At 33.6% G+C, this 26,354-nt stretch overlaps 3 protein-coding genes across 3 annotated transcripts; all 3 read left to right on the forward strand.

The window, feature by feature from the left end:
* Positions 1-4,227: 4,227 nt before the first annotated feature.
* LOC133317646 (uncharacterized) lies at positions 4,228-5,856 on the forward strand. The gene is made up of 2 exons (XM_061519507.1): positions 4,228-4,235; positions 5,264-5,856. Exon 2 carries the CDS (start codon positions 5,278-5,280, stop codon positions 5,854-5,856), a length of 579 nt encoding a protein of 192 aa, XP_061375491.1. The 5' UTR covers positions 4,228-4,235; positions 5,264-5,277.
* Positions 5,857-12,494: 6,638 nt separating this feature from the next.
* Positions 12,495-13,436, forward strand: LOC133317663 (uncharacterized). The gene has a single exon (XM_061519529.1). It carries the CDS (start codon positions 12,570-12,572, stop codon positions 13,242-13,244), a length of 675 nt encoding a protein of 224 aa, XP_061375513.1. The 5' UTR covers positions 12,495-12,569; the 3' UTR covers positions 13,245-13,436.
* A 7,521-nt stretch (positions 13,437-20,957) lies between these two features.
* Positions 20,958-21,873, forward strand: LOC133317662 (calcium-binding allergen Bet v 3-like). The gene has a single exon (XM_061519528.1). It carries the CDS (start codon positions 21,202-21,204, stop codon positions 21,751-21,753), a length of 552 nt encoding a protein of 183 aa, XP_061375512.1. The 5' UTR covers positions 20,958-21,201; the 3' UTR covers positions 21,754-21,873.
* Positions 21,874-26,354: the final 4,481 nt, after the last annotated feature.

Genomic DNA, 26,354 nt, shown 5'->3' on the forward strand with positions numbered 1-26,354 from the left:
TTTTTCAAACCCAAACGTTTCTACCCGCTGATTTTTTGAGCGTTTTGAATCGAACCGATTCTTACCTTTCGCGAACCGGTGACCGGTTGTACCTGTTCACCGAACCGGTCATCGATCGTACCCATTCGCGGCCGTCAAACACAGCAGTTTTCCCCCGGCAGCGGTTCATCGTGATCGGTCGGAATCTATAAATAGACCTTGACCCCCCAGAAAAACTATCCAATTTTCTGCACTGTTACTCTGCCGAAATTTTTCCTTCTTCCGATTTGAATTTTTCTTTCCGATTTTCGGTGTACTTTCCTCTGGAAATTGTTGTGTTCATTTGGACTGTTGACTGGTAGTGCCACCACTCTTCAGACGAAATCTGTTCTATCTTGGGAGACTCTTGTCCATCAACCTTTGGCAGCAGTGAGGGGGCAAATTGTCTTAAGGAGACACGTTTTGTGGGCTCGGAATTAATTTCTCATACTACATACATTCATCTGTCCGTTCCATTATACTGACAACAAGTAAGTCTGTTCTAATTTTCATAATCGCAGTGTGTATGATATTTCTGATATTATCTCTCATGTCCTATACATGAATTCAAATCTTTTAATGATGTAATATCATCCACTGTCTTCAAATAACAATGCTTAGTTTAAATTTTAAAGATAGGGACGCATGTAGATTTGGATGCATTAAATTTGTAAAATGCTGAAATTGCATATAATAGTAATGTGATAATATAATCTCCATCCAAAGTAATGGTGTCACTAGTCGACTGTCAAAATTAATATATATTTGAAAATTTTAAATGACCAACGTAATACAAAAATAATATTAAAATTATTAACAGATAAAGCAATACCAAATATCTCACCAAAAAAAAGTAATACCAAATAAAAATATTATTAATCAGAGTGTCTTCTCCCAGTCACTAAAGATCAAAAGAGATATATATGGTTGAAACTCTGACGCTAAGCTCATGGTCTAATTACTATGCATGAACATTCACTTCTTCCTCGAATAATCCTTATTAAAAATAAATAAATAAATAAATAAAATAAATCAAAGTAAGAATCAATAATTGCGAAGGAAGTGGCCAGACTAGTGCCTTAAGCGGAAAAGAGGGCAGCCAGCGGGCAGCCACTTTTTATATTTTAGATTATCTATATTTCTACGATATTTGAATAAAATTATATTCATACACTAATTACAAACATTTTTGTAAGTTATTAAATAATATTTGGGTCCCATTACAACTTTAATGTTTATGCACATTTATATCATGTATAATCTATACTAGTATTTTTTTTTTTTTTTTTTTGTGATTTAGAGTTTAGATTAAGAAAAGTTGTCTCGCGCGGTTTAAAGTAACATAACTTGTGGTTAAGGCCTTAAGGGGCAATCACCCTCCTTCTCATCTCAAAACCAGCATCAAGCTTTACAAATGACGTAGTATGAATTTATATTATTTTCTTTTATATTCAAAAAACTTTAATTAAAATTTTTCTGAGGAAAGTTAAAAAAGGGGATTATTTCAACGGTAAAGTGGGAATTTCCTCCTTTTGCGCATGCACATATATACTACGGATTGTGACAATGACGGACCCAAATTTTTTTATTTGTGTCTGCATATTTAGTGACAGAGTTTGGGGGCAGCGCCCTCCAACTTTTTTTTTACAAAAATTTTAAATGCATTAAAAAATAAAAAGAGAATTTGCACTCTTCATCACCATTAACACATTTGGAATTGTTATAGAGATATTTATCTTATAGTGTTTCTCTTTAACTCCGCAAAGAAGGATGAAGTATTTATTTTATAACTCCATATTCATAATATTTTCCTTTTAATTTTTTTAATTAAAATTAAATGTTTTTAATTATTATATTAACAAAGGCTAGAATGGTCCTAGAAATTTGTGTTTACAATAAAAATTCCAACTATAGCATATCTTTATCTACAGATCAACAAAGTTAAATATGAATCTCTCTTATAAAAATGCTTTCTTATGTCGGTTTGACTATTGAAATACACATTATTTCAAAATGCATATCCATTTTTTCAAAAATAATTTCTCTAGTCCTCCCCTCTCTCCTCCCCCTCCTCTCAAAAGGTGTATTGGTCTGGGAGCACTACATATTTGCTCCATTTTTTCTAACATAACTTTATATTATGGACTGATGGACATATGTTATGTGATGAACAAATCTTTATGGGATGCGCATGTATAAGCAACATGTTTTATGAGTAACATGTCGTGATATCTGATCGCAACTTTTTTCTTTTTATCTTTCTTCAAAAATTTATGACTGTACTTGCAGTCACTTGCAATAACATAGGTTCACTATTAGGTAATACATAATTATAATATTATTGTCATTTTGCAATCTATTTTTAATATTCACAGTTTAAAAATAACTTTAATATTATAACTATGCATTACACGTAGTACATAGTTAAAAAAATATGTGATTGGAAAAAACCTTATATCCAGTCACATGACATCCACTTAACCCATATATATATATATATATATATATATATATATAAGCAATGAAGAAAAAATTCTTTAGGACCTTAAATTTTTATTCCTAAAAACATTTTCAAAACAGTTTTGTTTGGTTTTTTTTCCCCCGGCATTGGTGGTGGATGGTACAGTCCTACAAAGTACAAACATATATAGGAATAGGATTGACGCTTTAACTTTTAAGCCAAAGTATGGTTCTTCCATGGCATAGAATAGAAAACAGCCTATATTTGACACATTCCAACTGAAATGCTCTTTTGGGACTTCAAAAAATACACGGTACGGTTTTGATTGGTTACTACATTACTAATTAACCAACAATAGCTATTGTTGAAGCATTTGGCAAACCTAACCTTTGAAGGTGTGTTTAGGGTTTGTCAAAATTTGTTTCACAACGTTTCAATTTCAGTAGGATTGCATTTTGAGGGTTTTAAACCTTTAGGTGAGGACCCCTTCAATTCAAGCTTCAATTGACAGGTATATATATATGTTTCCTTGTTATTTAGTTCTTCTCGTTTGTTTGATAATTGTTGCAATGTCATATAATTTTCGGCTTTCTTTGTTTTGGATTTCTCATTTTAATTTTATGAGAAGTTATTTCGTTCGGAATATGTTTATCAATTATTCCAAACACAAGCTAGCTAAGTATATTAATTTTGAATTTAGTCAAGCAATTTATTGTATGTATAAGATCATGTTTAATTTGTACATTAAGAATTCGTATCGATCTCCATCCCATTTCAGCAATCTTGCATGTTTTTTTTATAGGGTAAGATAAATGGCACAAGTATCTAACGGGACTATGCACCGTGAATTATCGATATATATGGAGTAAATTAGAGTCAAACCAACAAAGCCGACATAATTAGTAGATAGCTGGGTTCTTTAAGCATGTTGACAGGGGTTCGATTCTTGACTATGTATATGAACACGGGTTCGATTCTCGACTGTGTGTATGAAAAATACTTTATTAATAGAGGCTGGAGAGAATTAGTCTTTAGCTGTCGGCCGGAGAATTAATCTCTAAAACCGGAGAGAATTAGTCTTTAGCTGTCGGCCAGAGAATACGATCAATTATAATCAAAAAATTATCAGCGTCAAGAAAAAAGAATACTTACATATAACGTGTTAGAGTGTGATATTAGGCATCTGTTATCCGGACATGTGTGTCGCATATGTATATGCCAATCAATGTGGGGGCTAGTCCCAGAAGATTTTGTATTATCAGAACCAAGTAATTATAGCATCATTTTCAGTTGCATGGTCATAGTCGATTAATTAGAAGAGGTAGGTATATTTCCTCTTCAAAAAACTTTGACAAAACTAAATCCTTTGCATGTTTTGATTGGTGTTAATCATGTTATCCCTAAAACCTTTTTAAAAAAAAATTATAACTTTTTTTTTTTCACCAATCATTTTTTCTTTTTCTGGTCCAGAAGCAATCTAAGCTCTCTGGTTCTCTCAGGTCAAAATTTGGATTTTACGCTCTATTTCCTGTTTCTTTGCAGGCTTACACTATACACCACAGGACATGATGCACTTAACCTGTGTCTTGAAATAAGTTATTTAATATATAAAAACTAAGGGTTATCATGTTATGCTGATGTTGTTTTGTTTTAACCTAATATACCGTGTTATCTTTGTTTTCAAATAGTTGGGTGAGAAGAAAAGGTGTTTGAGAGGAGCTTCTGGCAACTCAACTTCCTCATAGATCCTGTCTAGGTAAGCAAGATACCCTAAAAAAAAAAAAAATCTTAATTTTTGGTGCACAATTTAATTTCATTGTATTTAGTCGTTAAAATGTGCTTGTATTACCTATATCTGCTTTTCTTATATATCTAGCTGTTAACAATCATATCATACACTATTTTAGTTTTGTAGTATATATATATAGCTACTATCAATTTCCAGTCTCTTCAAATTAATTTGTTCAAGAAGATTATGGGTCTGTTTGATTTTTGTTCTTAAAAACAGTTTTTAAGTTTTTAAAACAAAAAAATAAAAACATCTGTTTGGGAATAATTGTTTTGCAAGATGCTTCTCAAAAAAATGACTCTTTTTTTGTTTTTAAAACCAGAAAACCAAAACAACTTGAGGATGTTCTCAAGTGCTGTTTGCGATTTTTTTTTTAGGCGGTGGCAAAATCATAATTATCAGCATTCATTAATGGCAGTTTCATAAATAGTAGATGGCATTTTTGTAATTCTAAAATTTTATTAATGGCAGTTTCATAAATATTAGATGGCACTTTTGTAATTCTAAAATTTCATTAATGGTATTTTTGTAAATAATTACAACTTCTTTATAACTTTAATTTAACTATGCTCAAACAAGTTTTTATGTTTTTTTACTCTCAAAATCAGTTTTTAAAATTCATATTTAAAACAGTTTTTGAAAATAAAAAAACTGAAACACTTTCAAACACACCCTAAAACACTTTCAAACACACCCTATATAATTGGTATTTGAATTTTTATAGTTGCAGTTTGATATAAAATGTTTAAATTCTTATAATGTTTACTTTTTACAATATTTAGATATGAGAAAAATATTTCTATTTTTGTTACAGGAAAATTTTTTCTGCCACACTCACATAAAAATGAATATGTGAGTGTGGGAGAGAAAATTTTTCTGCAGCAGAAACATTAAACCCTTTAAATATAATTTGAATTAGTTTTCATGTATTTGAAATTTGATTAAAAAAGAAATATATAACGGACAATTGTTATTCTATTTGCTTGATGATGTAGAGAAAAAAAGTAGAATGAAAGAAGGATCTAGCAAAGGGAGGAATGTGTGTCTAACGGTAACAGGTGTTGTGGTGGCAATTGTGTTGGTACTAGGGATGTTGGCATTAGTGTTCAGACCCCAAGAACTCACTATCACGGTGGATTCAGTTGAGCTTCAAAACATGGACGTGGGCTTCAATGTGTTTAAAATGAGTGTAGATTTGAACGTGACATTGGATGTGAATGTGTCAGTGAAGAACACAAATGAGTTTGGATTCAAGTCATCAGAGGGTAGTGCCCAACTCAATTATAGAGGGCAACTTATTGGTGAAGCCCCTATCCCTAGTGGAGAGGTATCACCTGGTGAGACTAAAGGATTGAACTTGACCCTTACCGTTATGGCTAACCGTTTTCTCTCCAATTATTCTCAAATTTCTTCAGATGTTACCTCGGGTGCATTGCCCCTCAACACTTTGATTAAAATTTCTGGTGAAGTTAATATATTGGGCTTTATCAAGTTCCATGTGGAGACATCTTCATCTTGTAGTTTCAAACTCAATATTTCCAACAAAACAGTTGAGGAGAATGAGTGCCAATCCAAGAGCAAGTTTTGATGGTGATTTCAATATATGTTTGCATGGAGAGAGTGGAGGAAAAGAAAGAAAGAAAGAATGTCAATCATGTTGTCCCTCAAAATCATATTCCCTTACTCATTTTTATCAAAGTTTTCCCGATTTGGAGAATTTTAAACATCTAAATTAAAGAAGGAAACTTAATCATTTATCCTATCATTAATTTGAATGATCATCTTCCATTCAATCCCCCAATTTCAAACATATCCTCAAATGTGGATTTAAACTCTATTAGCTTATTTATTCATATAATTATTAGTTTATTTTATATCATATTCACCTTGGTATGTGGTGTAATTGTAATTTGCAATACCTTCAATCTTGTCGCCTCTTGGGCTGCCCTAGGGAATTAATGATATTATCATCTCCATCTTCATTATTTTACCATAATATTACATCATAAATTGTAATCTCCAATCCTTTCCGCTATTTGTGTTTGATTATTAATTATAATAATTTTCTTAACCTTTTTCCTAAAAATAAACATTAAAAAAGGTTATAATTTTGATTCGAGGTAAGAATATAGGGGAAAATGTTTATCCTACAACATGAGATAAAGTTATCTCCAGCAATCCCAAAACAATGTCGTTTTGGGGTTTAGGAGAAAAGATACAAGGTATTTCAGTAATTTTACATTCTTTTTGCATAATGTAATTTTACTAAAATAGCATGTATTTTTTTTCAAACTCTCTAAACGACGTCATTTTGGTATTGCAAAAGATAATTTTATCTCTTATTGCAGGAGAAATGTTAATTACTTATATATATATATATATACACACACACACACACACACACACATAAGGCATGTTCTTTTTACACCAGTGTAAGACTAACAAGTCTTACATCACATCTCAATTGTTGATGGACGGAAATCATTGGTTTGTATTTGTAGTGTAATTAATGATTAATTAATATCAATTAATTCGTATGACTTCCTAAATTATAATCGTTGGATGCACGGAAATCAGCGGTTGAGAAGCGGTGTAAGACTTGTTAGTCTTACACTGGTGTAAAATGATATTGATCCTATATATGTATATATAGATATATAGGAAAAGTATTTCTCCAGTCACCGGAGATAAAGCTCAAAACGACATCATTTTGGGTTATAAGATTAAAAAATTATATTGATAAAGACTAATATAACCCTGCAATATATTATAATTACAAAAACACCTTGATTTCTGTCCCAAAACGACGTCGTTTTGAGCTCACTGGAGATAATTTTATCTCCGGTGACTGGAGAAATCCTTTACCCTATATATATATATGAAAAATGTACTTCTTATGTTGCTGCAAAGCTATTATTACGATTTACTACTAATGAAATTAAAGGAAACAAACTGGTGATGATTTTCTTATACATTAGGGTTGCTCTGACTCTCTAGCATAAACGAATAGGAGAGACTGTTAAGTTCACCTATACCATTGATAATCTCCCGAATGATGTCATAGTATTTGATAAGGTAAATCACACGTTATCCTCAGATAAATCTTATGCACTACTGTAGCACCGAGTGCTTAGTAGTACTTCCATCCAAGTTTTGACAATTAATTGTATTATTTTTCCATGTCATCTTTCTTACATGGCACTAAAATTTTAATTTGTAATTTTTTTATTTTCACAAAAATTTTGGTGGTTATTTTCATGTAACTCCCGCCACTCTTTTCGCCTGGTATGCTATCTTTTTTCTCTCATTTCAAGTTCCTCTACATTTTCTTTCATATTTCTTGCATCTTTCTTTTTTTGGAAATCAGAGGAAATAAAGGCAAGAACTGGAAGAAAAAAACACTAAGAAACTTCATCTTAATTTCAGCTAATACTAGCTAGTATAAGGCAACCATTCCAATGCAGTCCTTTGTGAGCAGGTCATAGCAAATCTCCGTGGGTGTTAGTTGTTCTTCCAAATGGGGAGTCACTAGGAATTCTCGTTGATACTACGAAGCATTGTGAGGTGTTGTTACACTTTGCTTTATGTCATTTATTGAGGTTAACCTTGAAGGGACATTTATGCTATCTGTTTGATGGTCGTTTGTTTTGTTCACAAGCAGATTGATATGAGGAAAGAATCAACAATACATTTCGTCGCTGGAAAAAACTACAATCTATGCAGTTTTGTTGCTGGTGCTGGTGCTGTTCTTGTCCATTGTCTTTTGTTGATGGTGTTGTTCTAGTCCCTCATTTGCCCAAATTGGAGGAGAAAGTCTACCACTCAGTATTTTTTTGTTGAGGCGTTTTAAAGAATTGTGTTGTTGCTGGTTCTGGCACTTTTTTTGGTTGCTGGTGGTGCATTTTTTGTTGCTGGTGGTGCCTTTTTTGTTACTTGTGCTGGAGCTATTTTTTGTTAAGGAGAAAGCCTACATTTCTGTTTATAGAACTGTTGTTAACCAAAGTTCTCAAAGTTAACTTGTGTATTTGGTATAAATAGTTCATGTTTCAGACATTTAACACAAATATGTATTTATTTTGGAGCTAATTTTGGATTAATTTTGTGCAAAGTCATCCAATTTACTTTTACAGCACATGTTTCAAGTAATTTCAAAAGGAAAAGAAGGAAAGAAATAAATTAGAGCATTAAAATAAATAGCAAATAAGGTTTGGAATTGATACTCAATCAAATTGTGTCTTGATATTGAACTGGACAATTACAAATAACATGATAATCCAAAAAGATTAAAAAGAAGAAAGATAAAACTGCTTGACAAACAGCTATTATCAAGTGAATTTTTTTTCACACAATTCATTATACATTAGGATCGTTTGCACTAGCAACCCCTATTCATAAATTCTATTTCTTTCCGACCACAACTCTTCATTTGATATGAAGAGACTTGGAGGCCTCAACAAACTTGTCAGTCTCCATAAGCATCCTTTTGCTCTATGACACCTTCTTGTAAAGATTCAACCATACCATGTCTCTTTAAGTCTGGAGATGTAAGCAAACATTTCAACTTTGTACCAGAACATCAACTTCATCCAGTCCAGCTTTGATCCCAAAAAACTTTTGCTACTTTTGTTCTGAAGTTAGAGTTGATTAAATAAAAGGGAAAAGTTCACCAATGCCCTTGTGGTTTATTTCAGAATCACGTATGTCTCTGTGGTTTTTTTTATCACATATGCCCTTGTGGTTTGCAAAAGAGTATGTTTTTTTATCACATATGCCTCTGTGGTTTTTTTATTTTTTTACAAAGCACAGGGGCATATGTGATAAAAAACCACATGGACATAGATGATTCTGAAGCAAACCATAGGGGCATTGGTGAACTTTTCCCTATAGCAAGCAGAATTTAATGTGAAAGTAAATGATAAGCCAGAATAAATCTTCATGTCACAGAAGCATGGTCAAGAAAACATTTGACACCCAGCACAATAAATTAAATCCTCCATCTTCACAGGAAAATTTGTTTAAGAATTTGTTTAACAAAGGGAACATATGGCCAAATAGATTTCACTCGGGATCATCCGATTGCACTACAGCAACCAACAAACTTCACTCAAGTCCAAGAACGTGCCTAGTCCCACTTATATAATTAACTCAACTGATCAATAATTGTTGATATAGGATACTTCATCAAATCATATAGCTATAGAACGTTTAATCACATAAAATTGTGATTTTCACTTGTTTTGGACACCTCTTGTCATTCAAATAATTTCTAGTAAAACAAATTTTGGATAATAATCCTTATTTTCTTGCTCATAGTCATTTCAACACCATTGAACAGACAATTTGGAAGAAGAGTAAAGCAATCAACCAATCTAAGCAATTTTATTTCCCAATAGACAAACTTTGATGTCTTTATAATCAATCAGAGCAATGAAGCTACAACAAAGGCAAAAAAACACATAAAGGCAACACAAGACATCAAAGAACACAACAAAAAAATAGGTGCAAAACGAATGGTGAGAGAGATCTAAACAAGATTGAGATTTCTGGGAACAGTGAAAAACATGAGGAGGAAAAAGGAAGGCACAAGCACAAGTTTCCTTTTGCACTGGATGAATTGTAATTTCATAAAAAGCAAGGAAAGTCCGCATGGGATAAAAATAACCAATTAAAAGTAAAATAAAAATTAGGGATAAAAATTACCAGTGTAGATCGAGATTTTACTACCAGCGTAGATCGAGATTTTCAAGCAAAGCCTCCTGGCGAAGATGGATTTTTCGGCAAACCTGTCAAGATCGGACTTGCAAAGGTGGAAGGTGGCAACGAAAAGCTGCACCTGAGAGTCATGGAAGTTGCTGTGTGAAGGGATGAAGGGAACGATAGCTGATTGCAGAGGCATGCTGAAAATAAAAAAATTAAAAAATTTTAATGCCATGTAATAAAGATGACATAGAAAAATAATACAATTGTCAAATCTTGGATCGAAGTACTACTGAGCACTAGGTGCTACAGTAGTACTTAAGATTTGTCTGTTATCCTCGCGTACTTTTGTGCTTTTGTAATTAATCTCCCTTTCAAGGTTTTTTTTTTAATCACTTAACCTCATTAATTTTGACTTAAATTAAAACATAAAATTTTTCAGTTAACTTTAACAGAAATTATTATTTATTTTGCACATTATTTTCATATAATTAATATTTTCTCAATTTACCCACATCATATAAAGTTTTTTTTACCACAAACTCTTCATAGAAAAATAAATGTTAGTGATTATATTGAAAAAGTTTTAAATTACCATTAAATTCTTTTAATTAGAAAAATTAACATTTTTAAGAAAGATTAAGTAACGTTAAAAGAAATTGAAGGTGATAAACTAAAAGATGACAAAAGTAAAACTGGGATACTCTCCGAAAATAGATTAATTAGTATTAGGGTGTGCATGCAAACTTTCTCATAATCAATTTTTTTTTTAATTTTTTTTTTGGGAACAAAAATGGATAGAAACAATGTTTAACAAAATCAGTCTATTTTTTTATTCCTGAAAATGAACTGGTTAAATTTCTGTGTTGGAAAACAGAAAAAAGATAAAAAAATTTCTGTTTTTTTATACACAGACACAAAATGAGAAACATTTATCTCTCTCAATTTTTCCACCATCACCACCATCCCGACACGACCATTACCACCATCGTCACCGCAGTCGTCGTACCACCACCGTCGTCGTCACCACCATCGCGATGCCACTGCCACCATCACCAACCACCACTACCGTCGTCGCAGCCACTGCCGTCACCACCACCACCATGTCATCACTACCACACCACCATAACCACTACCGCTGCCGCCACCATTACCACCACCACCGCTACAGCCACTGCCACTGCCACTGCCACGCACCACCACCACGCCATCACTACCACAACTACCATCACCACGCCACACCACCACAACCACTACCGCCGCCGCCACCATTTACCACCATCACCGCCACAGCCACTGCCGTCAGCATCACCACGCCACCACCACCACGCAACCACCATCGCCGCCATTGCCGTCACCACCACCACCACCACATCACCATACCACCGTCACCACGACCACTACCATTATCTCCACAGCCACTGCCGTCACCATTGTCATCATTACCACCACCATGCCGCAACTGCCAAGGTACAAAAATAAAAAGAATTATTTCTTTTCAGAAATAGTGTTAAAGATAAGAATGATTGTTATGTACATCTTTAGAGAAATTATTAGGTGTTTTTAACACGACACTCAATTTACCATCTAATGATTTTTTATTTTTATTTTTTTCTGGTTCGAAATGAATGACATTTGTTTTACACTAAGAAAACTGTCATTTTCGGGGGATATTTCTTCATTTATTATCATCGTGGACAGTGGACACGTTATCTACATAACTTCGGTAAAAGAACATCGCAAAGGGAAATGTTATTTGTATAATCAAAATAATTATATCATACTTACACTTGTATCAAACAAAAAAGCGGAGAGAATTGGGGTTAGAATTTATTTATTTTTTTACTTTTACTTTTACTTAAAAAGAAAATAATGTAAAAATGATACGTAAACATCATTACCCAATAAAAAAAAACGAATGTTATTTACGCATTAAAATAATTACATCATCCTTACACCTTACTTTTGCTTGGGAAAATAAAATATGAAGAGATGTCTAAATTATGCATTTATATATTTGTTGTATAATCTAAAAAGAAAGTATTATAAAATAATACAAGGAAAATAATGTGTAAAATCTTTATTTATATATTTCATTGTCATTTTTTAAATATTTTAGAATGAAGTTATTAACACTCTTAATCATTTACTCACTTTTTATAACTTTTTTTTTTTTTTGTGAGTATAAGTATTACTATTGTCATCTAATTAAAAAAAAGGTTTCATCTCTCAAGTCATATAAATGGAGTGTGTATTATGTATGTATGTACTTGTCTCTTTGGAATATGTATTGTGAAGGCTAATAATTAATGTATTCTTCTGAATTTATGCCTAATAAATGAACTTGAAAGAAAAAGTTTAGTGCTAGTTGGGACACGGAATGGCCAACTAGCCGCGCATTTAAGTTCAAGTCTGCATACTAATCCATTGGACCCCCCACAACAACAACCAACTACCCTTACATATTACATTATTATTATTATGGACTTATGGTTGGCACTTCTACATAAGCCATATTCATAGCTATCAAATCTCATTTCTAAAATCTATTAATAATCTTCACTTTAGCTTGTATATTTTGCTACTTCAGTTTTGTCAAAAGTAATGTATGAATTAGCATCAAAACGCAAGGCCATGACAGAGACTGAGACAGAAGATAAGCAAAACCAAGAGCAAGTGGTGATGATTTCACAGAAAAAGCTGAATAGGAGAGGCAAGTATGTGATTGCTATAGGGGTAGTGCTGTTACTGCTTGTGGTGTTTGTCATAGTGTCAGTTGTTCTTGCCTTGACACTTCTCAAGCCCAAAGAACCAAGGACTAAGGTTCTCTCTGCAACTTTAGAGGGTATAGCACCTCGTGTAACACTTCCTGATATTGACATACAAGTCAATGTTACTCTTGACCTCAAGATTCTTGTTGAGAACAGAAACCATGTAAGCTTCAACCAAGAAAAGGGAAAGAGTTTCCTTCTATATAAAGGCACACAAATTGGAGAGACAGATATCTATCCTGGTTTGATTCCTGCAAGGGGTTCTGCTACCATATCATGTAGGCTTACCCTACAAGCTGATGAATTAGCATCCAACTTGAGCAGTTTTGTTGGGGATTTACTTGGTGGTCAACTTCCTATGGAAACAGTTTCTAGGATTCCTGGAAAAGTTACCTTCCTTAGAATCATTAAAAAGCATATTGTTGCAAAGTCCAATTGCCAATTCGTTGTTGGTGTTCCTGACTTGAAGATCAAAAGCCAAATCTGCAAGAATAAGGCTAAACTGTAGGTGTTTTGTATGGTCACGTTTGTTTCATATTAATTTTACTTCTCACTATGAGAATTTCTGAGACATAAATATCAGTGTTACATATATATATATATATATATTTCTTAGTGATTAGATTACTTGTATTGTATGCTTATTTATGGTTCAAGTTTTGAAAATTTTGAGAACAGCATTTCCGGGAGTACTATTTATGTATAGTGCTAACTCTGACTTTACACTATAGGTATTTACTGGAAAACAGATAAATGAAAGGTTTACTGTTCATGGCAATATATAAACATGTGATGTGATGATTCAATGCAAAAGAGGAAGATCTTCTTCACTGAAAGAGGATCAAGAATATTCCTGACTTTATCTCTGCATCTGATTCAATGTTAGTGATTTTCTTTCCTGTAGTTTTACTCTGAACTAGGAATGGAGAGGTCTAAAACACACTGTACTTAGGTATTTGAGAATGCAGGCTATTATCAGTGGTTTCCTCAGCAATCCAACATGTATCATGAATAAATTAAGGGAAAAATCACAGATAGCTTATGATAGCTTCTCTCGTGCCGTAGACACAAAACATATGGGGCTTTTGTTTTTTGATTTTGTTTAAAAAAAAATATGAAGACACATTTTTTTTATGAGTGTGTAGGAGATATATTTTTTCTCGTGTAACATGAGAAAAGCATATCTCCTAAATTAAATACCTGGGTCTAAAACTCATATCAGCCTTTTATACAGAAGAAATATAGTGAGTTGCAATATCTATAATGTAAAAATTCATTGTAATTAGGAAAGAAAAAATGTTTTAAGATTGTTTTTACTTTTAAAAAAATTATTTCCACAGAAATATATTAGAGTAAGGACATGAAAACCAGAGCTCAATTTAAAGATAGAGAAGGTTACAAAGACACACATGGTAGGTAAGGATTTTATCAATCTTTTTGTGGCTTCATTCACCGATTGCGTAACACAGCATTGTTCCTCACAATCTTGGTGATTCATGTAATTTGGCTCAGATCACATGTTTGATTCACATAATTAGACTCTTTGCAAATGCTAAGGTAAAATTATCTACTATTTATATATAGAACCCCACAATGGTGTAACCCTTCTCTGCATAGCAGGAGGCAGGAGCTAACACGGGCTTGTGTTTTTAATGGATTTAATCAGAGTTGCTGTTTCCCCACATTTAATTATCATTTTGTTAGGCCACTGGTTATAGTTTTTGGGGCCTGGTCTTGTGCTTTTGTAAAAGTGGGCCTCTTGTTGGGCTGTTTTTCATTTATCCAGCACACCGATCATGTGCACGATTCGTGGAAAATGAGATAGGATAAACTTTTAGGCAGACATCTTATTTTATTTTTTTGTAGCGAAAGTAATTATTTCTTTGAGTTGAGTTGATTAGTATTCCATATATTTAACTTTCAGAATAATATTTTTGCAGTTACTGCAAATAAGTTATCTGCATTTACTCTTAAAACGACGTCGTTTTGGGTTTGAAAAATTAAATAATTATAATTTTAAATACTATAATAACCCTGAAATAAATTGAAATTACAAAAATATCATGATTTTCGCCCCAAAATGACGTCGTATTAGGCTTACTGCAGATAACTTATCTGCAGTAACTGCAGAAAAAACAAACCCTTTAACTTTTTGAGTCAGTTATTAGACTAATTATGAGTTTAAAGCTCTGCGTCCCCCCCCCCCCAAAAAAAATATATCAGAAAAATGTTTATGCAGTTACTGCAGATAAGTTATCTGCATTTACTCTCAAAACGATGTTGTTTTAGTGTTAAAATATTAAAAAATTATAATTATAAAGACTATTATAACAGTTTTTTGACCCTTTTGCCCCTCATTAATTAATTAATAACCAATTTGCCCCTCACCCAGAACTATCCACCATCCTACCCCCATTTAGTCGATTAATGTGAAGATGTAGTCGACTAAATTGTAAAAATACAGGAAATATGAACCCCGAAATTTAATCGACTACAAACCCATCTTGATCGATTAAATTTCGAGGAGATTTAATCGACTAAAAATGTTATTTAGTCGATTAAAGTGTGCTGGATCAGTTTTTTTTTTTTTAAAAAAACCCATTTCGCAAAGGGGGTTATTTTCAAACCCTAGTCGATTACAAACCCCCAAAACACCACCTCATCAAGAACTGACCGAAACCCCTCCCCTTGGTCATCCGATTGCACAATCAGAACTATCAACCTTGTGAAACTGAGTGGGTAGGTAACGTTTTGCCACTTGCATTGTGTTTTATGTTTTGGTTTTTTTTTCTCCTTTACATGATATTGTTTCTATTTTTTTTTCTGTTTTATGGTAGAACGTTGTTTGATTTTTTGTGGCTTTAGTTATTGATATTGTTTCATCAAGATAAACATTAGGGTTAGGGTTTTGATTTTGATATTGATATTTGAAACTTTTTGATGTTGTTATTGTCCGATTTTTGATACTGTTATTGTCCGAGTTATTGATATTGTTTCCACTTGCATTGTAGGTACGCTTGTCAAAATGGTTGGCTGTAGAAGACCAAGCAATGCCCAAGATGAGAGACGCACGAAGCAATGACAAGACCAGCCGTCTTCGTCAAGGCCACAAGACGAAGAGCCTGCTACTGTTGACCTCCCATTTGGATACTTGTTTGAGGATGACCCCTTGATTCACGCTGCATTTGTACGTGACCATGTGAACCGATCCTTATGTCCTCCAAAATCATTGGATACAACATTTTCTACGGCGGAGGGATTTCACATTGTGGCGTTGTTGGAGGCAGCACATCTTAGGGTTTTGGTTGAGATGTTGTGTCCGTATTCAAAGCTGATGGTGTAGGCCTTCTACCATAACCTCAGCTACGTACAGGGTGAGTTGAGGTTGAAGGTCTGCGTGGTGGACATCATCATGACGGCTCCGGTATGGTCGGAGATACTGGGCTATGACTTTGATGCTGAGAAGACTGTGGAGTATGACGCAGATAGCAGCGTAACACTTCCTGGATATTCTCTAGGTGATGCCGTGGATGAGGCCAGGAGGCCTGATATCGGACGTGGGAGGAACATTCACTACACGGTGGGGTTGCTTAGTGTAGAGTCCCGTATATTACACTGTGTCATCACCCACATACTGTTTCCGCGAGCTTTCAATCATTCCAGGGTGCTGTAACATGACATTCCTATCATGTGGGCTATTCGACATGGTGTGTTGGTGAACTTGAGGCACTATATATGTGGGATGATGTTTAAGGCCAAACATAAGGGTGCACTTCCATTTGCCTGTCTGCTATAGAGGATATTGGTTCACTTTTGTGTTCCCATGGACAATGAGCAGTTGAAGAAGACCACATGCTATAATTGCAAGTTCGGAAAGCGTCTACTAGAGCAGTGCAAGATCTCAAAGAACAAGGCAGGTGTGTGGCAGTTCACAGGTACGGTTGAGGTTAAGGTTGAGGTTCCTGATGTTGCTCCAGATGCACACATGATAGAGCCCGAGGTGGAGGATGATGATGACGATGATGACGAGACTGACTTGCAGGATATAGCTGAGCCTGAGGGTGGGTTTTCATTGCGTGATGTCATGAAGGGCATAAACGCCACACTGAAGAAGATATGAAAAATGGCGCCGAAACATAAAAAATGGAGGAAGAGTCACATCCAGAAAGGGAATGAAAGGTTTAGACACATACAGAAAAGGTTCAAGGGTGTGGAAGATAGGCTTGCTCGTCTAGAGCTTGCACGAGGACAGGAGGTTGAGGAGGATGCAGGGGAGGGGGCTCGTGTGTCAGATGAGGATGACGAGGAGACGACGTCCGAAGAGGAGGAGGATTAGATTTAGGGTTTATGTTTTTAGTTCATGTTTAGGGTGGACTTATTGTTATGTAATTTCCTTTATATCTTATTTCATGTAGGGTTTATGGTTTGTATTAGGTTTAGGGTCTGAACTATTTGATGTAAAACGTATTGTTATTTCGTTATAGGAATTATTTATCACTATTTATGCCCTTTTGAATGTTTACCAAATGCTGTGAATAGTACTTTTCCACTAACTTGATCAATTTGGTTCAAACCATAGCACAACAGGTAAAAACTTTCCATAGCAACTCAGAACAGTCACTAATATGCGTGTAAAATGAACTCCCCAAGTTTCGGGGAGCCTAAACCAACGTTTGCAATCAATACGTGCACATTTAGGGAATAGAACGTGGTGGCATAACTTTTCCGTCAGTACCAATGATAACACAAATATGAAATGTTCATTTAAAACTTTAATTTACTATCTTACCACTGCTAACAGGGTCAAAACGAAGTGGTGGCATAACCTAGGAACTCAGGTTTCCTGAGTTTGTGTCAGCGTCAAAATTCCCCTCTACGTCCGTATCTGAGGTGTCACCTAGCGGAATAACACTCTCAGGTTCACCGTTGTCATCACTGTCATATCCTCCTCGTGCTCATCCTAGTCTATTTTCCTCATTGTTATCTGACTTAAGACAGGTGCAGGTGCAGATAAACCGATGACTCTGTCTTCTTGACTCTGACTTCTTTCATGCATAGGTGCAGATGAAGATTGACCACAGTCTATTTCAACATATATTTCAATAAAATTTTGAAATTTTCGGTCAACAATTGCATCTATGACACATTCCACATCTTCATCGTCACATATATCGTTACCACTGTAGAATATAGCATCCTTACCAACTGTAGACTCTACCCTAGAGATCATCCGCTGAACGCATTGGCTGCCTTGTAGCCCCAATTTTTGGTGAATTCTCCCCTTCAGCTCATTGTACGTAGTGCCCCGTTTGATTTTTAACATTTTCGTTTTTCCTTCAAATTGAACACCATTGCAGCCTTCATAATGCTTTCCATCACAGTAGATCATTGTAACATACATGTTTGGACTTGAGCTCATCTTTCACACGAATTTGGGAGTAGGGTTCGAATTTTGGGGATTTGGGTTCGGATTTTGGGGGCAACAAATGAGAATATAAGTGGAATGACAATGATTTCACAATATTAAGGCTTTAGAGATGGTGGGATGAAATGCAATCGAGATTGGAAGGGTTACAAATGACAAACAAGAGATAGAGTGGGTTACAAAACAAAAATAATTTGAAATGAGATCGAGAAATGGTTGCATATAGGGTTTTCAGCGCACTTTAATCGACTAAATAACATTTTTAGTCGATTAAATCTCCCCGAAATTTAATCGATCAAGATGGGTTTGTAGTCGATTAAATTTCGGGGTTCATATTTCCTGTATTTTTTCAATTTAGTCGACCACATCTTCACATTAATCGACTAAATGGGGGCAGGATGGTGGATAATTCTGGGGTAGGGACAAATTGGTTATTAATTAATTAATGAGGGACAAAAGGGTCCAAAAACCCTATTATAACCCTAAAATAAATTAAAATTACAAAAACACCTTAATTTTCATCCCAAAACGACGCCGTTTTGGGCTCAATGCAGATAACTTATTTGCATTACATTAAATGCAGAAAAAACGAACCCAAAATATATTTGATGGAAATCTAGCATTCTTTCCCCACTTACTCAGATTGTGTCGCTAACTAAATTATACTCGTTTGGGTACATTTTTTCAACTAAAAACCAAGCTATTGTATGCAAACTTATTTTGGATCTGAGTTATAGGCTCCGTTTGATTTCTATTTCGTAAAACAATTTTCTTGTTTTAAGAATAAAAAAACAAAAAAACTTGTTTGTCGATCAATGTTTTGTAAAAGCAATTCTAAAAGCAATATCTTTGTAGTTTTTAAAATTAAATTTACAAAACACACTTATCATGTTTTGGTTTTGTGTTTCAGTTTTTTACTCTCAAAATAACAAAAACACGAAAAATAAGAGCTTCATTAATGACATGATGGTAATTATTTAAAAATAAAAAAATAAAAGTTAATATTGTGCCACCTCATATAGATCCCAATTTCAAGCTCCTGTAGCCTAGGTAGCACGGACACGCGGTCAACATTTGGAGACACGCGGTCATCTCTCCGACACGTTTTTTGACACGCAGTCAACGTTCAGACACGTTTTTTTTTTTTTTTTTAAAAAATCTTAATTTTATTTTGTAACTAAATGTAAAAGAAATAATTTATAAATTAATTTTTTTCTATTATGAAATTTGACATGAAAAATTAACAAAGTATGAAAAATTATTTATATTTATATTTATGTTATGAAATTTAAATATTTGATTGGTTATATGACTTATTATGGACTCTTATATGTATTAAATATAAATTATATTATATATATTAAAATTTTTATTTAATATCAAAACGTGTCCCAACGTGTCCAAATATGACATTTTTTAGAATTAACGTGTCGGCGTGTCGTGTCGTGTCCCTGTCCGTGCATCATTGCCCGTAGCCGCATAATGTGTTCTTTTGCCTTTTGGTCTTTGATGTGATCGATAATTTTTTTTTGTTTTTCTACTTTAAAACCACATTTTGGAAACAAATTTATCAAATGATTTTTTTTTGTTTTTTAACTTTTAAAACTTTTCAAAATAATGTTATCAAATGAATTTTTTTCATTTTTTATTCTATAAAATAGTTTTTAAAAATTATTTTATAAAATAATTTTAAAAATAAAAAAACTCAAAACATAATCAAACAAGTTCATGCTTGCGTAATTTGGTTGGACTCTGGATCCTGAATAAGCCTGACTTATGACAGTTAATATATAAGGGAATTTCAACACTCAATTAAATAAGAATTAAGGTGAGTTCACATAAAATTACAAGTCCCGTACATTTCCCCCTCATTTATAAGCCGAGTCCGTGATGTGACTCACGGATAAAATTTCTTGATCAAGATTGACCAACAACGTGAGAAGCTCCATCGATGACTATTAAGAAACCCTTCACGTTCCAAGTCAATAACCCATTTCATGAAGCTACCTCACCCTTTTCGTCTCATCTACAAAAAACCCAAATTGGACTCTTCAAAGTCAACTTCGATTCATCATATCCCCATTATTGTTAACCATTTTTAATATCATCAGCTGGTTTTTTTTTCTTTTCTTTTTTAAATTCTTTTAGTTTCTAGAAATTTAGTGAAAACACAAACACTCGGATAAAGACTTTTTTTTATATATATAATAGTAAAAATTAAATATATAATTTAATACAAATTATCTAAACCTCTCATCACTAGACAAATTCTAATGACTTATTCATATAATAACTTTTGTTTGACGGATAGAGAAAAAGTCAATGGAATCTTGCTCCCGGTGAACACATGGGGTTCAAAAGAGATGCCCGTAGAAACATTGTCACTAGTCTGCAAAAGGCATGATGTCAGATTTTATTTTATTTTTAGTTTTGGTGGATGAGATTACTTTAATGATTTTTATCTACCTCTAACAAATAATTTTGAATAGGAAAAATGTTTGTCCTTCTAAATGACACAATTTATATCCTTTCACTCTCACAAAGAGGTGGGACCCACACCTTTATATTTTTATGTCCACTCTGTCTCCTTCTTCGTCTATCTCTTTCTCTCACTTAAAATAACACAGCTTTTCATCCTTTAAAATGATACACACTTTTCCCATTTTGAATTTGAGGAAAAAACAAGATTCCTTATTCACGAGTTTTGAAGTTTATATGGGAAACGGTCGTTCGCAAACGCAAGCCATGGGAAGAGTCACCTTTGGTTGGCCACCAAACTCGCATGGTCCCTTATAATTATAGAACAACACACACACACAACAACGAAGAAAATTAAGAACCATTGGTTAAGATTTTCTACTTTTGCAATATTCACAAAAATCTATTAATGAATCCAACGCAATAAACCACTTCTTCCAATTCCAAAATTCCCCTAGTTCCCACCCATCCATCAACCCATCCTTGCATTTGCTTCTATTTCACGTGTACATTCCAGAAGCTTCTCAGGGTGTGGGTGTGGCCGTGTGGGTGTGGTTGTAACATGGGACAAGAGAAAACATTAAACTGCACATCTCCATCACGGTCGTTCCGTCTTCGATGTCCGAGTCTGAACTCGCTCCGTCTTCGACGAATCTTCGACATGTTCGACAAAAACGGCGATTCAATCATAAGCGTTGATGAAATAAGCGAGGCGCTGAACCTGTTGGGTTTGGATGCTGAGGTAACGGAACTAGAGTCCGTGACTATGAAGTACATAAAGCCAGGCAACGTGGGACTTTTGTACGAGGATTTCGTGGCACTGCACGAGTCCTTAGGGGACACGTACTTTGGATTCGTGGAAAACGAGGAAGAGGAGGAGAAGGAGGAATCATCGGACCTTTGGGAAGCGTTCAAGGTGTTTGATGAAGATGGTGATGGTTACATATCAGCGAAGGAATTGCAAGTGGTGTTGGGGAAGCTTGGTCTCGTTGAAGGGAATTTGATTGACAACGTTCACAGGATGATTGTCTCTGTTGACACTAACCATGATGGTCGTGTTGATTTCTCTGAATTTAAGGACATGATGCGAACCACTCTCGTACGCAGTTCTTGATTTCTATATATATATATATATGCTTTCAGGGTAAACGTACTCATTCTAACGTACTCATGCTTATTTCTTAGCTTTCCTTTTAGATTGTAAGGTTTAAATTTTCCTCTCTTTTTTTTTTTTTCGCTTTAAGGTAATCAATCTGTTTGATTAATGATATACCAGTGTTACGAGGGTTTTTTTTTTTTATGGTTATGTTTATCTTATTTTAAAAAAGGGATTGGGTCTCACCACTCTTTTTTCTCTCTCTCCTTAACCGTGAGTCCCACTTATACTTTTATTTCAGATAAATATTTTTCTACCACATAAGAAAAATATATTTTTTTTATCAGTGTTATAATACTTAATTAGGTTACATTAAAGGCTTTTAAATTTGAGATCTTGAAAGGAGGCCCATTCTTTTATTAGCCTATTTAAGATCTTGATTGCCTAGGCCCATTTGAGGTATGGAAGGCCTATATTATTAATCAATGCACAGTTTTCATATTTACTGCACCATTCAAGGAAGCAGAGTTGTCATGAGAATTCAGGCTTTTTGACCCATAGAACGCAAAATTATAAATATTTTATCCCTTTAATTTCTTTAACAAATTTTTATCGATTTAACGCGAAAATCTTGCAGTGCCCCATTCAAATCGCCCATCACCCATACATGATTTGTGTGAAAGTCAACTTGCATATGTCAGATATAACACATGCAAGATGCACATTGGGGAGTAGACGACTTAAAAATTGTACACGTTTTGCATAGCGTGATATAGGGTTGGTAAAACGGGTCAATCTGGTTCGAGCCAACCCAACCCGCATATAATCTGAAAAAACGAGTCGGGTTAAGGTTGGCTAAAAAAAAAATGAGGCAAAAAACCCAATCCAACCCGACCTGAGTCAGGTTAGAGTTGGCTCGCGGGTTGGCTAAAAAATATGACTCATGGGTTGGCTTGAAAAAACAGCTCGTGAATTAGCTCGAAAATTGGCTCGCGGGTTGGCTCGTTTTCAGCCTATTTAAATGAACTTGTAGTATTAATGCAGCTATGTGGCTTCCATCAGCTTAAACAAAGGGTTACAAAATGAGAAATAAAAGCAAAATATTATAGTTTCGAATTTTCTTCACAATAAATTTGCACCAACATCAAGAAATAATCAGAACCACTTGCTACTAAGTAGGTAAGATATTTGAACCAAATAGAGCCAGCACAACCTAACACAATATGAAAATAGCAGGGATGTTAGAAGATTAAGGACTTAGGTTTAGATAAGGAAGAAAGACGATGACAGCATGTATGAGTTTTATCCATTTTTTTATATTATATTTTATACTTTTTATATATGAAAAAAAAAACTCAACCAGTAAGCTAGCTCATTTGACCCACGGGTTGACTCGTTTTTTTTGAGCTGGCTCGGGCTGAGTTGGCTCGGGTTGACAACTCATTTTTGCCAACCCAACCCGACTTATTTTTAACGGGTTACGAGCCAACCCTAGCGTGATATATGACAAATGTGTATTATTTTTACACAAATAACAAAGAGAGTGATATATGACTTGAACTCACATACCTCTCATACTTTATAACCTTCGTAACATATTATTATCAATTTTAATCACAGTCAAAATGTGAGGTTTTCATTAAATATTATATGTTTTTTTTGATAAATCATAGTTATCTTTCACACAGAAGACAATCTTATTTGGGCGGGAATATTAACACAATATAAGAAAATGTTGTCTGGCTCAAAAATTACCAGAATTATTATTTAAAATAATGTAACAATTTAGTTTTATATAATTACATTAGAGATAAGTTATTCTGCCTACTCCTATTTTGCCTACCACATTCAATACCGTTCGATTACTATCTAATCCAACGGTCCATATTTGTGAAATAAAATAAAACTTTTTTTTTCTCACTTCCTCCCACACCCTTTCTCTCTCCTCCTTTTTTTCTCTTCCTCGGCGACCAAGATTGAAAATTCCGGTAACCAAAATCACTTCTTCCAAAACGAAAATAAATCTGTTTTCGAAATACCAGTAATTTAATAAGTTTATTAGTATATAGATTGTTAAATTTATTAAATTATATCACAACATCCAAAACCTCTACTCTTTAAAACCTCACTTCCTCCATAAACAACATGAAATCTGTTGGATATTATTGCGTCTATTCACCTTCACCGTCAAACAGCGCTCCACTTGGGCAGACATCAACGATAAAGGACAAAAAAATAGGTATAGCATGGAAAAAGAGAGAAAGGAAAAGAGAGAGAAATCGTGTGGGAGAAGGTGAAGAGAAAGAAAGGGGAATAAAAGATTTATTTTATTTCATAAATATGAACTGTTGGATTAGATTGTAATCGAATAGTAATAAAAAAGATAAGCAAATGTAAGCAAAATAAAGATAGACAAAATAATCTATCCCATTACATTATTAGTTAAACTTTAAATCTTCAAAATAACATTGATTAGGCCCAATTTTGTTTCCGATTTTATTTTTTTATTTTTTTATTTTTAGCTTCTTCGGAGTGATAAGACTGTTATGTTTCTCCTTTGACAGCAATTCTTACTTACTGTATCTCTTTTTATATCTCTTTTTAATAATTCGCTCAGACATGTTAGATTTAAGTTGTTTTCATCGAGATTTATCTTCTTTAAGAAAAATTGTCTTCTCAGGGGCAAAGCGAATATTGACAATTTTCAATAACCAATTTTGTGCGTAATTGTCTCCCTATTTCCTTTTATTTTATTCATGAATATTTTTGGCATTTTTATACTAAAGAGCGACCAGAACTTAGGGAGATTTATGTCTCTTTGTGAAGCCAAAGTCGAAAAACCCGCAGGGTCCGTGAATTTACAGTTGACACATCATATCACACTAATGACATATGTATATCCCCAACTTGATGAGTGTGACCTTGTACCGAGTTATTGGCAACACGGCACACGAAGATACTATTATACAAAAAGAATACATAATTTTTTTCAAATTATATTATATATTTTTAGAAGTATATAGTATAACCTAATGTATTTTTGAGAATACATAATATAAATTTTAAATAAAAAATTTATAAATATAATATTTCTCATTATATTATTGCTTTAATACTTTTTATGTGACTGCAAAATAAAATTTTTGCAACAACAGTTATTTATACCAGGATTTGTATATGAAATTTGGAATTTTTTTTTTAAATGACAGGATCTGCTTGCGAATCCTATATAAATGTGAGCTGCAAAATTTTTCATATGCAATGACATGAGAAATGTCGAACACTTTATATTTATTATTATTTTAAGAGGTGTTATATTATTAAATTTCATATTTAAAATTAGAGATTATGATAACCTACATTATATGTCTCCCAGTCACGGATTCTATTTCCACAATTATTCCCTTGACAACAATATATATATATATATATATATATATATATATATATATATATATATATATATATAGCACCAGAGAGAGTACTTCGTAACGAAGAATCATCAATTTTCTTTATCACACCACATGGAGGACTGCATAAATGAAATCCTTGAAGACACTTGGGCTGAAATTGATTGCAGTGATGAAGATGATTCATACATAGAAATTGAACTTGATACAGCGCCCACATGTTACAATGATGATCAGCACAATAACAGCCTCAAGGGAAGTTGCATAGATGATGATGATGATGAACGAGAGGAGTACCATTTGCGCATATCAATTTCTTCAACCATTTCTATTTCCCTTCCAGATGTTCAAAAAGAGAGTATTATTGACGACAATCCAAGAGTGGAAAGTCCTCAACCAGATGGCCAAACAACTATATTGAGGGCAACCCGGGTGATCCCCTATGATAACATTGATGTGTTATATGCTAGGTAAGTACATATATGGATGACATATTAAAAAACAATAATATACATGTATGGGAAATGATTCATTTATAAATTTTTTTTACAAATTACACTAAGTATGTCCGGTCGTATACTCTAAATTGAAGTATGACCGGTCAGACATAATCATGTTTGTAAATAAAAAGTTTGTAAATATAATTTTTCCCTACATGTGTTTCATTATGAAAATGAATCATGATAAGAAAAAAGTAATTGAAATTATCAATACTTAATCCTTGTATAACCTTAACTTTTAATTAATTCTCGACATTTATTCAAGAATGAACATGTGTGTGATTTTATTTTCTATGCGCTAGCCTTAATAGTGAAATTTGATATGCACGAGCAATTTGTTTTAAGGTTTAAAGTTTCTAGAAGATAAAACTATCTTATATACATACCTAAAAGTATATGATGTCTATATTTTTTTTCTCTTCACATGGACTCTACACACTTTTATGTATGTGTATGAGATAAAATTATATGTTATAATATGAAAAACTTTAAACCTTTTGTTTTATGGATAATATTTCTCTCAAGTTACATAAGAGAGAAATATTTTCTTACACTTACATACAATTGTGGGGCCCATCAAGAGAGAGAAAAAAATAAAATAGTAACTCAATTATCAATATGACTATGTGAGTATAGGAAAATATTTCTCTCTTATGCAACTTGAGAAAAATATTACCCTTGTTTTATAGTGATCTATCTTATTCAATAA

The sequence above is a fragment of the Gastrolobium bilobum genome, unplaced genomic scaffold (genome assembly GCF_033153095.1).
Source record: "Gastrolobium bilobum isolate Gb01-03AN ecotype WA unplaced genomic scaffold, APGP_CSIRO_Gbil_v1 utg356, whole genome shotgun sequence".
Taxonomy (NCBI): Eukaryota; Viridiplantae; Streptophyta; class Magnoliopsida; order Fabales; family Fabaceae; genus Gastrolobium; species Gastrolobium bilobum.